The following is a 16,054-nucleotide window of genomic DNA, read 5'->3' on the forward strand; positions in this document are numbered from 1 at the left end:
AGAATTGTCCAATCTCTAATTACATCAAAACTTTAAGGTACTTGGCTTTTCTTTAGAAAGCCTAACAAACGGGAATGGAAAACATAATTATTATTGTATTGATAGGAGCTGTACGTTTTTACAAGTTACCTAGAATCCCCAATTAAAACAAGAGAAAACGCTATAGCCGATTTAAAAATGTAGGATTCCATAAGCTAAAATTGTAGGTCAATAACGACCTAAAATATGATAATTTTTGGCTTAAAACGTGGACATTTTTGGCATAGATTTGAGGTAATAGGCTTTCTAAAACTAGTTTACATAGTATCAAAAGTTCGAGTCCTGCCCAAAACACAATTACTTAATATTATGTAAATTTGATATATTTATCAATACAGTACTATTTTTAAAATTGCTAGGTAAATATGTAATATTTTTCTAAACAACCTTTGACTTACTCTGCTTTGGACCGTACTAGCTAGTATCCGAACCAAGGGCAGACGCCTTACCAGTTGAACCATTGCACCATGTTACGTATGGGCGTGTAAGTTGAACTCATATGTAAAGCATCGGACTATCAAGTATATATATACTTTATGGGGTCGGAAACGTCGCCTTCGTTGCGTTGCAAACTTCTGACTCTCTGCAAGGGTGTAATAATTGTTTTTGTTTTTTAGAAACAAAATAAATTTATTTGAATTCACTATCAAAAAAAATCAAATAAAATAAATGTGGCCCGGGGTACCGTTTAGTGACGAATACTCCTGAGACGACGTTGTATTATTATAAATTGTTTATTATATTATTAATATTTAGGATATGGGATGGAAGTTTTGGTTATGGTTTTACAAAGGGTGCTTCTCGTTGCACATGCAATTATATTCTCGGCAACTTATGTCTGCCACGTATGAGATTTTGAGGTAGAAGAAAGAGTTTTCGATCACATAAAGTATATATATTCTTGATCAGGATCTCTAGCCGAGTCGGTCTAGCCGTGTCTGTCTGTCAGTCCGTATGAACTTCTCTCGGAAATTCTAAGAGGTAGAAGAGTCAGACTTGGGATGCAGATTCCGCAGCGTAAGTTTGTTTTAGCGGGGTGCCACGCCAACTCTAACGCCCACGATCCGGAAAAATGTGTAGCGCTTACGGTTTTTATGATAGAAACAACATTTTAACTGAAATATGTTTATCTATCCACTCTAACGTCTGTCTGCCGCCCACATAACATCTACTGAAATAGCCGGTAGGTGGCGCCCTAAGGCGTTTTGCTGCTTATATATCTCCATTTCCCTTTTGCTTCCTTAAGCTGAGTAACGGGTATTTGAAGTCGAGTCACTCGACTATAGCGTTTTTCCTTGTTTTTATTACTATCATAAGTAAACATAAAACGATTATCAAAAAGTACCTCCTTTTTAGGGCATACATATATGGCCCAAAATATACAATATAGTTATAAACGGCTCAATTCATTTTTCTTAAAATAATAATTCCTGCCGATGCATCCTTACATGATCGTGATGGTAGGCTTGAGATAGACATTCGCCACGGTTGGGCTGGGCTTCGCTGTGGATAGTTTTGTGCGATAGCTCCAACGTGTAGTTTCGTATATATATAACCTTAACCCTCTGGAAAACAGTATGTGGCCTAAATTACACCCTTTTTTTTTTGGATGGGTACAACGTCAATATATAATAGATTTATTTAGTTTAAAACGTTTTTAGCTGCAAATATTTTTAGGTAAAATGCTATATTTGATTTGATTTATTTTGATTTAAAATATTAGGCTATTCGTGACCTTAAAAGTTTAGCTAGTGGCGTATTAGTGCATATATTTGGCTTTAACTTTTAAATGTGGTTTCCGGACTTAATCATTTTTGGCATGTAGATGGGTATGGATAATGAGAATGATATATATATATGTATATACTTAGTGTGGTCGGAAACGCATCCTTCGGCCTGGTATATACTTTCCGACGAATCTAGTACATCCTTTTACTCTACGAGTAAATAGTTACCTGTTACTGATTTGAAGATTGAATAAGATCTGATCTGTTACAATATCTCAATAAGTTAAACCATTTATTATCAAGATCACTAATCAAAAGAATTTATTCTGCATTGTATACCACTTCAATACTTAGTCCTTTTGTAACAAAAAAAAATGTAACAAAATATATTTACCTTTTTATTCGTAAGCTAGGTGTGAAAACAAATCAAATCATCCAACTTTTGCTTTCATTTAACTGTTGATAGGTTGAAATGAATCTAATCATTATCACTAAAACATTTACAACGAATACCAGTTCTCGGGTATACACTTTATTCGAAGAATACGAAAGTGATAAGGCAGAGTGCGCAAAAATAAGTACTCTTTAGCAAATCTTCTGCGTTACGAGTTTGCATTGCAAAATTGTTAAAAAAAAAACTATCTACTAGTATCTATGTTCATGATCGGGATCACTAATGGTGTCGATCTACCATGTTCGACCGTCAGTAGTAACAAGCCACAATATTTGAATTAAACGTGCAGATTCTGAGATTCCGCGCAACTCAAGATTGCTCCAGTAAAGTGCCACGCCCACTCTAACGCCAACAACAGACTAAATATCAATGGGATATTTTTAAGTTTGTTAGCTGAGTAACGGGTGTCTCGAAGTGAAGGCACTCGATTGCTTGTTTTTTTTTTTAACAATATAACAATCCGAATAAAAACAAATTATATTCAACAGTCTGAAATCGAAAAGTGATCTGTACCCCAGGTTAAAGGATAACGAAACTAGAATTTTTGTTGTCTATTTTTTTCGGGTTTCTCCCTTTTTTGGGGGTTTTCCTTTAAAACTGCGAAACTGGGTTTCTTAGAAGCGAATAGACGGGGGAAATTTTAAAATACTATAGTATATATACAAGTATGGAAACCTCTTCTTTACTGCGCGAAAACTTTAAACAGAAATCATATTACTCCCGCAGGGATTTAGTAATACATTTATTTATGATTGAAGATCTATTCAAACAAGGGGATATTGGGGAAGAGATGCCACTCCACACATGTTGTTGGCGTTTCGCGCCAGCTTGAAGTAGCCACTCTCGCCCCAGGCTGTTCCATACGAGTTCTTGATTAGCCAGTAGTCGCCCCACTTCGGATCGGATCCAAAGCCAACCAGGAGAACGGAGTGCGTGAGATCCTTCTTGGATGACCTGCACGCGGGAATACTTAAGATGCCCCCGGAGTATAGTTCGAATTCTTCGTGAAGGTGGTCAATGGACACAGCCACGGGTCCAATGTTGTAGACCACCTCGGCCAGTTCCTTTTCGTCGGAGCTGGTCAGAGTCACGTGGCTCCGCAAGGTGCCCGCACTGTGTGTGCTGTTCCAGCTACAGTCCCCCCTCTTGGGTTCGTAGGGGTAGGACTCCTTGGTGGCGATGCCATGATCCCTCGAGTAGTTGAACGCCACACTCACCCAACCACCGTAGCAGCCGTTGTTCGGGTAGGGAACGCAGTCCACTAAATGCTTCGGCGAAAGGGGTACCAACTTGGAGGTCTTCTTGGCCAGATGCGCCTCAAGGACTCCTGAGGTGGAGAAGGCCCAGCAACTCAGGCACTCGGTGCCCTGATTTTCCACTGCCGATATGTAGCCGTTCTGCCGCCAGTCAACACCTTCGGTTATCTGGTCATAGGGCTTGTAGTCCGAAGTTTTCGTAATGCCGTCAGAATTCGGCTCCGTGGGCATTGGGATCGACGTGCGAAACTTGAAGAGGACACTCTGATCTATGTCCGAGAACTCGTTCAATCCCATCTTGAACCCTACACTACCCTCGGAATAGAGCCTGTTTTGGTCGTTTACCACCTTTACTCTCTTGTTGTACAGATCCCGGTGGTAATTGTCGGTTGTCCGGTAGTGCTTCTTGTACTGATCCTTGTACTGCGCCCACTCCAAATCACTCACTAACATGTCGCTCAATCCAAATTCCAGGAACAGTGTGAGGAAGAGTACTCCAAGTACACGTCGCCGAAGAAAACACATTGCGATCTGAGCAGGTTCAATGTCGATTTAGAACTGAATCGGATTTGACGAGCGCAATATCAAGAGCCACCCTTGAGTGCAACGCATGCAATTTGTGGGGTTATCACTTGAACTGATAATTGAAAAGCATATACGATTAAAGTGAAAATAAAACGATTTCTTATTTATTTATAGCCCAGGCCGCAGGGAATAGTCTTTCATAGTTCTTGGGACTTCCGACTGAAAACGAATTGTATGTTATTAAAAAGGCAAGGATATTTTGGGGTCCTAGCGGCTAGACGGCTCATTTAAATTGCCCTCCGTTTTTAACGAAGATACTTAGGCACACTACAGCGGGGCACTAAAAACTTAAGGCTTAAGCACAATCAGATAAAGTAGTTATGAATTAAACGGGGTATTTCCCTCCGGTGGGGCAAGGATAGTCGGTAATACCGATTTTGTTAAATTTTATATGATGCCAGTGATGCAAAAAAAACATCAAAGCCTATAACATTGGCGCTAAGTTTTTTAAATCTATCATGATCTATGTTCATGATCGGGATCACTAATGGTGTCGATCTACCATGTTCGACCGTCAGTAGTAACAAGCCACAATATTTGAATTAAACGTGCAGATTCTGAGATTCCGCGCAACTCAAGATTGCTCCAGTAAAGTGCCACGCCCACTCTAACGCCAACAACAGACTAAATATCAATGGGATATTTTTAAGTTTGTTAGCTGAGTAACGGGTGTCTCGAAGTGAAGGCACTCGATTGCTTGTTTTTTTTTTTAACAATATAACAATCCGAATAAAAACAAATTATATTCAACAGTCTGAAATCGAAAAGTGATCTGTACCCCAGGTTAAAGGATAACGAAACTAGAATTTTTGTTGTCTATTTTTTTCGGGTTTCTCCCTTTTTTGGGGGTTTTCCTTTAAAACTGCGAAACTGGGTTTCTTAGAAGCGAATAGACGGGGGAAATTTTAAAATACTATAGTATATATACAAGTATGGAAACCTCTTCTTTACTGCGCGAAAACTTTAAACAGAAATCATATTACTCCCGCAGGGATTTAGTAATACATTTATTTATGATTGAAGATCTATTCAAACAAGGGGATATTGGGGAAGAGATGCCACTCCACACATGTTGTTGGCGTTTCGCGCCAGCTTGAAGTAGCCACTCTCGCCCCAGGCTGTTCCATACGAGTTCTTGATTAGCCAGTAGTCGCCCCACTTCGGATCGGATCCAAAGCCAACCAGGAGAACGGAGTGCGTGAGATCCTTCTTGGATGACCTGCACGCGGGAATACTTAAGATGCCCCCGGAGTATAGTTCGAATTCTTCGTGAAGGTGGTCAATGGACACAGCCACGGGTCCAATGTTGTAGACCACCTCGGCCAGTTCCTTTTCGTCGGAGCTGGTCAGAGTCACGTGGCTCCGCAAGGTGCCCGCACTGTGTGTGCTGTTCCAGCTACAGTCCCCCCTCTTGGGTTCGTAGGGGTAGGACTCCTTGGTGGCGATGCCATGATCCCTCGAGTAGTTGAACGCCACACTCACCCAACCACCGTAGCAGCCGTTGTTCGGGTAGGGAACGCAGTCCACTAAATGCTTCGGCGAAAGGGGTACCAACTTGGAGGTCTTCTTGGCCAGATGCGCCTCAAGGACTCCTGAGGTGGAGAAGGCCCAGCAACTCAGGCACTCGGTGCCCTGATTTTCCACTGCCGATATGTAGCCGTTCTGCCGCCAGTCAACACCTTCGGTTATCTGGTCATAGGGCTTGTAGTCCGAAGTTTTCGTAATGCCGTCAGAATTCGGCTCCGTGGGCATTGGGATCGACGTGCGAAACTTGAAGAGGACACTCTGATCTATGTCCGAGAACTCGTTCAATCCCATCTTGAACCCTACACTACCCTCGGAATAGAGCCTGTTTTGGTCGTTTACCACCTTTACTCTCTTGTTGTACAGATCCCGGTGGTAATTGTCGGTTGTCCGGTAGTGCTTCTTGTACTGATCCTTGTACTGCGCCCACTCCAAATCACTCACTAACATGTCGCTCAATCCAAATTCCAGGAACAGTGTGAGGAAGAGTACTCCAAGTACACGTCGCCGAAGAAAACACATTGCGATCTGAGCAGGTTCAATGTCGATTTAGAACTGAATCGGATTTGACGAGCGCAATATCAAGAGCCACCCTTGAGTGCAACGCATGCAATTTGTGGGGTTATCACTTGAACTGATAATTGAAAAGCATATACGATTAAAGTGAAAATAAAACGATTTCTTATTTATTTATAGCCCAGGCCGCAGGGAATAGTCTTTCATAGTTCTTGGGACTTCCGACTGAAAACGAATTGTATGTTATTAAAAAGGCAAGGATATTTTGGGGTCCTAGCGGCTAGACGGCTCATTTAAATTGCCCTCCGTTTTTAACGAAGATACTTAGGCACACTACAGCGGGGCACTAAAAACTTAAGGCTTAAGCACAATCAGATAAAGTAGTTATGAATTAAACGGGGTATTTCCCTCCGGTGGGGCAAGGATAGTCGGTAATACCGATTTTGTTAAATTTTATATGATGCCAGTGATGCAAAAAAAACATCAAAGCCTATAACATTGGCGCTAAGTTTTTTAAATTTGTTGGGGAAAGAATAGCTTAAAAAGTATTTTGAAATTTTGAATATTTTTTCAAAAGATTTGCAGTTAAATGGTATAGAGAAAACATGTAGCCAAACGAACAAGCCTTTTAATGATACAACCTTCATGGTTATTACTCTTTATTTATAGTTGACATAGGATAGGTCCTTACCTAACTTTCCCCTATCTTGTACAACTATCTCAAGCTCATAGAATTACAACATTACATAACGTAGAGAAATCTATATTTAGTTATGCTTGAACAATAGTTATTTGCTTTCAAAGTATGGGGCAGGGGTTGGTTATACTTCTCATATAAGGGAAAGCATTTAGGTCGAGCGAGTTTCGGTTAGTTGTGCATTCATTTGTCTGGAGGACAGTTTGTGAACTTCTTAAACCCTTAACTACACTTAAACCGGCTCATTTAAAACAATGGTGATAAACGCAATTAATCTCTTGCAATCCTTTAAGTTGAAGGTGACCGCTAACTGGTGGATATCAGGCCAAGGCCCTGGCAAAGGTCGCCCGAATGATTGATTCGCCACGTTCCGGGGGTGAGATTCTTGGCTCTGAGCCCGCGTTAATGTCGTTTTGCATCCCTAGATTTGGCGAATTATACTGCTGCGGTTGGCTGCCTCATTTGTCGGGAGTTTTGGAGCCGGGGTTGGGCGTTAAAATCAAATGCGTTGGCAACGCGGCGGCAGCCCTTTCCCCTGGGAGGCATGAATTTGAGTTATGACCGGAGCGGAACTTTTACGGGCCACCGTAAATTTTTGGGGAACTGGCGCTGCCACCGGCTTAATATTCACACCTTTCGCGGGGGATGGCCCAGTTATTTATGCGCACGCATTATGTTTGATAGTGCGGGGCGGGGGGTCCTCTTTTCTGGCTGATTGCTGATGGGTCATGGTTCATTATTTACTTTGCCGAGACTCAGCACCAGAGCCAGACCCGCTGCCCCTCTTCCTGGCCCTGTTCCTGCTGTTATTGTAATTGAAAGGTATAAATAACATTAGGCTAACAGCAAATAAATTTATGTTGTTTATGCTTTCTATCTCGCCGAGTGTGTTTGTGCTCGGCTTCCTTTTGACCTTTGTGAGCACTCTTCACGGCTGTTGCGTGCCGGGGCTAATCGCTCATGGGCCATCCGCCATCGAGGACCGATGGCTCCGACGGTCCCGACCGCCGTCCTTCGGCTCATCATCTCTTACCAATTTATCGGCGTTTTCTGGGACCCACGGCGGGCCGGTGTTATTTATTATTTACACTACACATTGATTACTATTATTACTAATATTATTATTTGTACGGCTGCCTCGGGCCCCGCCCGCTATCGCTTATCAAATTCTGTGCTGCCCTCTGCACTTCTGGCTCGATTTTGTCCATTTTGGACGGCATGTTATTTATGAACTCACGACGTTTGCCACGGCCTCAAGGTATTTTTCAAATAATAAATATTCCCTTTTCGGTTTTGCCTCTCTTGCTATTTGCCGCACGTTTTTGGGTCCCCAGAAAAGGGTATGCCAACTTTATCGGAGATTGTGGCATTGTTGATATCCAAGAAGTTATTGAATACAGGAAATTCATCATTGTGCTGGAACTTAAATCTGGCATCTGGCTTTGGCTGATAAGCAGATAATATTGGTGCGTTTATTTAATATTTGTTTGTAAGAAATTTTGGTTAATGCATTTAACATAAAAAAACTGGATACTGGATGAAGAGGATAAAAATTGTCTTTATCAAAAATATTTTTTTGACCAATAAACTTATGTACTTGTAAGTACTCGCCGGGGAATCAACACGTACTGCTGCAGGAGATCCTTAGAGTATTCGATACACAGCCATGTTTTCCTGCTCGGTCGGCTTTATCTCTCTTATCTCCTTTGCATGTACACATTTTTTATTTATTGCGTTTTTTATAATTGAATTTGAATAATACATAGACACAACACTTGGCCAGCAAGGCAACTTGGCCCGAACTTCGTCTGTCTATTTGTGCGTTTGTATTTCTGCGAGCGTGTGTCTGTCGCTTTGTGGGTTATTAAATTATTGTTGCTTTTTCTTTCGCTGTTTGGGGACTAGACAGGCATGCAAATACAATAAATGTATTTAAAATTGACAAATGGTTAGCAGCATTTGTTGTTGGCATGGCTGTTAGCTTTGTTAAGATTTATGTTGAGGCAAACAAAAATACACAAACACGTATGCAATTGTATAAATTAAGCAGAATTCAATTGAGCGAGTGGGAGCTTAGAAATAAAGTAACTTAAGGATTTCCTACGAATTTTATTTGAACGGCTTAAACAAGGCAGTGCTATTTATTTAAAATGAATTTGGATTGGTTTTTGAGCTCAATTTAAACGTGTTGTGATGCATTAGAATGAGTTTTAATGAGATAGTGAGATAATAGAGGAAATTGTGAAGGAAATTGCACACCCAAATGAGTTTCTGAATTATTATCTGGCATTGTTTTGATGTACATTTAATGAGTGTTCATTATTGGATTAACCTTAAATTTTTTCTTTACTTAAAACTCTTTGCCTTCAGATTAGCCTCTAAGCGGATCTTATTAATTAGGAGCATGTTCCGCAACTCTTAGCTAACTCATCTTAAAAAATAATTTTCAATTTATATTCTGGCAATATATGTGTCTGTGACAATTTATACCTACTTCGTTACCTTGTTTTGATCAGTTAAAGATTCATGTTCTTCTAATTAGCTTCTGTGGCACGGCAGACAAAGGCACCGAAATCAGCTTAACTACCCACACGCATTCCCTTGCAGCTCCCCATGTCTCTTTGGAGGCCCCAGCACGTCTAAGCTCTTTCTATTAAATATGTATTCGAGAGGTACGAGCTCGGGTGGGATACGCAATGGAATGGGCGGAGGGGGCGCATGTGTGCCCCGCCGATTGCATTTGTTTTTGCGTGGCCACTTCCCTCGGAATTACACAGTAAGAAATAGTTTTTAAGCAAAAATGTATACAGGTGAACATTTAGGATTGCAATGAGAAATTTCTCATAATAAGTTATACAATGTTCCAACAAATGTCGCGAATAGAGTGCTGACATGAAGTATAATGAAGTGTTTTATAAATAGTGTGTATCTTATAGTAAGTGTAAGAGTAGTATAAAAAAATATTTACAAAATCCTACCTTTTAGTGCCCTTTTGTCCCCAGAGGTAAACTAACCATGGTTGGCAACCTATCAGTTTTTTCTCTCCCTGCTTAGCCTGAAGGCTAGTCGTGTCCACTAAACGGCTGTTAGTTCGGCTTCTGGGAGGTAGTGCGTGTGCCGGGCTCATGGAAAATGCATGACCAACGACTAGACGATGGAGCACTCTCGACAGTTAACGACTCGTCCCAGCGGAGTCCAAAGTGATTGCGGCTAATCAACGTTGACCACAGCTCTTGGCCAGGTTCCGCATCTGTATCCGTTACCTTGGTCTCTAACTTCGACTCCTGTTTTGGGTTCCGGCTCGAAGTCCGTGGGGATCCTCAGTTTGTGTGGACCATTAAAATTAATCACGAAATGTGACGAAAAGTTTCCGCAGACTACCTGCTCTCAGTGTGCGATACCTGCGGACAATGTGTTAATTAATCGACGACGCCAGTGTGTACATATTTGATACCAACTCAAGATTTATAAGTAACACTTTGGTTGTCACCTCCCACGGGATTCTGGCCAGGCTGCTAAAACATTTGCTAAAGTGGCTGACATCAGCATGAACAAAGGTGGAAGATATGGCAATTTATAAGACTATATACATAAATGGATTTTCGTATTCGTTGAGTTTTCCAATTATATCAAATAGTATTTAGATAATATTTTGTATTTGTAGTTCTCTTTCTACCTACGAGAAAATAGCTTCACTATAACTCCAAGATAGTTCTATATTGCGCTAAAACATAAATTACTAAAAAAGCCAAAAAATGTGTGAAGGTTTTCGTTTGGTTTGAACTCTACGAGATAAAGGTTCTATTGGAAGTGAGTAACTTAAAACAAAGAAAATTCTCGTTTGCCCTTGTCCGTTGATTGAAATTGCTGATTGGAAGACACACTTGGTTTTGCTGATAGCCCTGGACGGCTCATCACTTTTATACCGTCTTCTTAATTTTGCAAATGTGGGGTATTCATTTGGGTTGCCGTGATGCAAGACATACTGCGACCAGGCAAGGGACCAACAAAAGCTCGCGGAAGTGGTCATGCAAGTGGAAAACGTGACATACACACAGCATTGCGATGGAAAATTGTGGGTTGTAAAGGGGGCTGTGGGCGTGGGCGTGGCGGGTGTTGCGGACTAAACCCCTAACCACAATTTAGTGGGCGGAAAAATTCACAATGCAAGGCATCGGCGCTCGCGCTGACGATGTGCAAACGGCGATGAATGAAATTGCAACCATGGTAGCCATATCCTTACACATACAAAATTTCCTTTTTATTAGTCTTCGCAAAGCTAAAATTTTGGATATCAACATGGTAAGTTAATAAAAATACTCGTATATATCATAGTTTCCCCTTATTTTTATCTAATTGCATAATTATATCCGAAAAAAATAATCAAATTAATTAACATTTTTAAAATAAAATATAACTTTTTTATTTTCTTGGGGAACATATCAATATTTAATAATGCGCTTAAGAAGCGGATAGAACCTACAACAATCAGTTGATCGGGCTTTTCGGAAGTGCAGACTCTGCTCCAGTTGCTCCACGTCCATCGAGTGCCATGCCGATCAATCCGTACCCCGTTCCGGAATCGCTGCCAATCGCATCCTTCGGTTTCGCCTCCGCTGCGGGGTGTTTGCCATTGACTGGTCCGCCCACTCATCCATCGCCAAATGAGGTAAGGCCCTAATGAGTTACGCAAAATGCAGTCCCAGTGCGCCTCAGTACCGCCGGCCCGAAATGCAGTCAGCCCTCGGATCGAGTGGTGCGTCTATTTTGAATGCCGCTGCGGTGGTTTCGGCGGTGGCAGGACTTCGCTGGCGATGGAACAACTGATAGCGAGCCGGTTCCATTGGCAATTGTCGGGTATTTGCATTGATTTTATGCAATCCAAAATCGCGCAGTTATCTTTGGTTCAGCTCGTACTTCCGCGCATCCTTATTCAAATCGTTCCTGGTTGAGGTTGCCAGGACTCAAATGACCCTGCACTGCCGGAAAAAAATGTTAATTAAATCATAAAATGTAATAAAATCACCGACCAAATTTAGGGGTGAACATTATTGTTTGCTCATTACATGTTTACATCCCATATAGTGTGTATAATCAACAATATTTGTTTCCGTCAAATTTCCCATCCTTTATATGTTTTATTAAAATTTAAAGACTGTTTGCAAAAGTTGTGTTAAGTTAAAAACTCCCTTGTGAACTTAATTGCTGTGATCCAGTCGTCAACCTGTTTTCAATTGAATTTTAAGTCTGTAATTTTCGTTCTTTCGTGTTCCATCCGTCCATGATTATTATTTGCCTTGTGTGCTGGAGCCATCAATTAGCTGTCGTTTAATCACCTGAAACAATAGCCAGCCATTTGAGCTTTATAGTTTGTTAATAGCTGTTAATATGTGTGCTCCCCTCTTATTTGGGGGCTATCTGGGGCCCTAGCCATGTTCGTACCTATCCCGGCGACGGTGCAACATCTGTCATTTATGTTGTAATTATGGTTTTTATTACCCTTCGGCCATCGTTTACCGTCCTCCACTAGTCGGACACACTCCGTACACGGGCCATAAACCCAATTGCTTTGGCATTGAGCGCTTTTCCGGCATTTGAGCACTGTCGCATATGTATGGCCCACAACCTGGGGATACACTTACGTCAGTCAAATATTCTGGACCTCTTCAGAAACCCCAGGTATGGGGCCTGGGACTCGAATGGTCGTTCATCTGGTTTATTGGCCACTTGCTTTAAATTGTAAATCCTCGGCCCAGCAGCCAAGTCAAATGTCATTTGACAGCAGCCAGCCAAGTTCTTCCCATCCAGTCGGACTGCCAGTTAGTCGGTGAGTCGATTGCCCGGAGTCCTCAGTCCATAGCTCTGGCACTGTCTCTCCGAGTGCCCATCTCTATCCCAATCCCAATCCGAATCTCCATCTCCACGTCCGTGTCCCTGCATCCATCTTTCGAGTTTTCCGGGAAAGTATTCGCCCCTGTGTGTGTGTCTGCGTAATTGATTCGTGTTAACTCTTGACTGGCAATAGACGAGCGAGCCAAGCAAATGCGGCTCGCAGTCAAACGACACTTGGCGAAAACTCACGGAATCGGATGTCGGTTGATTTCCACACAGATCTTAAATAGATCCAACATTTGTGTTAGTTCGGGAAACATCAGAGACTCCGTGTAAATCAGAAATACTAAAATATTTGTGATTCATTATGAATACACAAATATTAAAAAGCAGCATACTTTAGGCGTAAATTAGGATGATTTGAAATTAAGTCAATAATTGCCTTGGTTTTTTATAATAACGATTATCAATTGTGGATACTAATATGATATTTCCTAGCAGAATTTTATAGATTTTTTTACTCAAAGTTTATCACCAATTTAATCGATATTTCTGCATTTTTTCCAGTGATCCAGTTCTCCGTCCGTGGGTCCTCTGCCCCATCATACTGCCCGGGCTTGAGCTGGCTGTCTTTGTGCGGGACACATTGGCTGTCATAGATCATGCACTTGGTTAAATCAAAAATTCTTGATGTCAACTCCCGTTTTAGCACACGACTGCAGCAAATGGCTGCTCTTCTCGGAGTCCTCTTTTGGCATTTGTAATTTGAATTTGATTACGTGAAACCTCTAAGCATCCTTTAATTACATTAAATTGATGTAAGCCAAAAAAGGAATCTGAAGCGGATCCACCGCTCCGCCTCTGCCACGCTTTCAGCACTCATCTTAGTCGGCACGGAACATCTATAAAATATTCATGAATTTGTATTAAGTGCGCGATCTAACCCAGTTTATGCCAACGAATGCAAAAATATGCAGCGCTCCTTTGGCAACTCTTGCAACTTTGGCCATATCCTGGCTCGTGTTACCTCCTCGTTTTTTCCTGTTTTCTGTTCAGTTTCGCTTCTATTTCTGGGGCTGTTTGTGCGCTTTATTTTACGACTCGGCTTACCTGGGCCGTCACTCTTTTGGGATCGGGAGTCGGAATGCCTGGAGGCTGGGAGGCCGCTTGCCGCGGAATATGGTAACTAACGATGATTGAACGCTTTCGGTTGGTTGATTTTGTCGCGCAGATACAAAACCTCGGCACACAAGTTGACACCTCCAGCACTGCACTCCCACTTTCGGCAGCCTTTCCCGCTTCTTCCCGACTTTCCCCGCCTTTCCACATGCCAAGGCATACAATTTCCACAATTTGCGAAAGCTTCAGCTCCTGTCGTTGCCGCTGACGATTCTGCAGCTGAAGCACATACACATACGCCGTACTCTTAGGGCTGCAGTGGCAAAGTTTTGCATGCATTTGGCGCATTTAAAGGATTAACGTCATAAGCTTTGGCGCTACACACGCGATGACAGATGAATTTTACACAGCTGCCAGCCTGCATGGTGTGTACAAGTGCACTCGCCGAAAATGTGCACTTAATTAGTACATTTTAGGCATTAATCGGGAATTAAAAGCAAGTATCAGTAACCGAATGTTCGTCCATTTGAGAAGACTAGAAACATTTAAAATCCAAATTTTTTACTCCCTTTTCAGCTCAATCTTACATGTCTTCAAAATAATAACAACATTGTAGTACAATCTTATGATCTTCTTTGGTATTTTAAAATTAAATATTATTTTCCTTTGCTGATCTTGGCAAACATTTTTGACCGAGCTAATCTCCAATTTCAAGGGACTTTCACACTTAGTTTTTCCTGTGTTTTAAGTCTTTATGGATGTGGAATGTTTTTGATGCTCGACTTGGTACTGCCGCCGCGGCTTCTTTATCCGCCAATGTGTTGCACTTCGTCGTCGCTTTTTGGGATTGCAAACAGTTCTAAGTGCGATTGCCACGCCTGCCGTCGCTATTTTGCTTGGGTCTAACTTGGGGCCACCGCCTGACAGTCTGTCATCAATCAATAAGATTAAATGTCAGCGCGACTCCAGTCTGTGCTGTACTTGGTGTCTTCAAATTATATAAATAAGTTATCATTTACTGTTAAATGCCTAACGATGATTCATCGAAAAATCGATGGAGCTATAGCTATAGTCAATAGAGACTGCTGCTTTACTATACTCAAAAATATAGCAGAAAGTCTGTTACTAGTGATTTGTATTTCTCTTGCTACATTTTACATCTGAGTGTTAGTTCATTTCCAAGCACACTTCATCGTGTCTACTACATGTGTCAACTTTTATTTATCAGGAAAAAATCAAACACAATGACTTTAAAAATGATTTAAATCACCACTCAGCATTTCGATTGAGCAACAGCACGGCCCCTGCGACTGACTGCCAATGCTGTTAATACTATGCATTTAAAAATACAGCACAAAATTTGCAAACGATTATTTCGAAGCTTGTGCTAATATTTCATGCGTCCTCCAGGAGGGGCCGACCCCACATAGTTGTGAAAATATTTTGCCATTATTCATTTGGCGGAGGCTAACATTCTGGTATTTAAATATTTTATTTGATTTAAATCAAAATTCGTTTCGCCGGCACATCTCGCATAAATAAACATTACTGTTTTTCCATCCTTTTGTGAGTCATTTGGAGTGTTTTTACGCGCATTTGGCCGCGGGGGCGCCAATGTTGTTCGTCATCTGCTGCTGTGATGATTTAGCGGGCGCAATCAAAATGATGTGTATAACAAATTTACCGTTATTTATGCATACAAAAATTGCACGGCAATTAACTTTAGCCGGGGCGTTGGAACAGGCGAAGCTGCTGCCCGAACTCGCCACTCGCTGCTAAAAAGTGCTACCGACTTGCTGGTCATGTATAGGAAGGCGGTGTGCAGATTGACGCCCCAACCCGATTCACTTCCCCACAAATAGCAGGGACACACAGAAACAAATTTAGGGGGGTTTAAAAGTTGATTTAGCATTGCCTTTCTTGCCTTAAAAACATTTTTGTTTAATATCATTTCGGGGAACTTTCGTTTCAAAATAATTTTAAAGCCTGATAAAACAGTTAAATTAAAAAAAAATGTATGTTTACGGACACAGCTTTAAAGTAATTAACCAATATCTATTTAAAAAGTACAGAGCTCTCAAAAAAATAACTTAGTCTTATCCTTAAGATACAAATTAGTCTTACCTTTAAGATACAAATCATCGAATTCTATCCACATTATCTCAAAGTTCCCTTAAAAATTACTAATACGCCTATTGTACTCTCTGAATCTGCATAATACAATTTCTTGCATCTTTTTTGTTCTTAAAACAAATGTTATAAGCTCGAGAAGTTTAAGTTATTTGCTGATACTCAATGGTTTTCA

At 41.3% G+C, this 16,054-nt stretch overlaps 2 protein-coding genes across 2 annotated transcripts; both read right to left on the minus strand.

The window, feature by feature from the left end:
• Positions 1-2,934: 2,934 nt before the first annotated feature.
• LOC108027024 (procathepsin L) lies at positions 2,935-4,041 on the minus strand. Its single transcript, XM_017098218.3, has one exon. It carries the CDS (start codon positions 3,999-4,001, stop codon positions 2,985-2,987), a length of 1,017 nt encoding a protein of 338 aa, XP_016953707.1. The 5' UTR covers positions 4,002-4,041; the 3' UTR covers positions 2,935-2,984.
• Positions 4,042-5,040: 999 nt separating this feature from the next.
• Positions 5,041-6,147, minus strand: LOC127011585 (procathepsin L-like). Its single transcript, XM_050889135.1, has one exon. It carries the CDS (start codon positions 6,105-6,107, stop codon positions 5,091-5,093), a length of 1,017 nt encoding a protein of 338 aa, XP_050745092.1. The 5' UTR covers positions 6,108-6,147; the 3' UTR covers positions 5,041-5,090.
• Between the last annotated feature and the right edge of the window lie 9,907 nt (positions 6,148-16,054).

The sequence above is a fragment of the Drosophila biarmipes genome, chromosome 3R (assembly GCF_025231255.1).
Source record: "Drosophila biarmipes strain raj3 chromosome 3R, RU_DBia_V1.1, whole genome shotgun sequence".
Lineage (NCBI taxonomy): Eukaryota > Metazoa > Arthropoda > Insecta > Diptera > Drosophilidae > Drosophila > Drosophila biarmipes.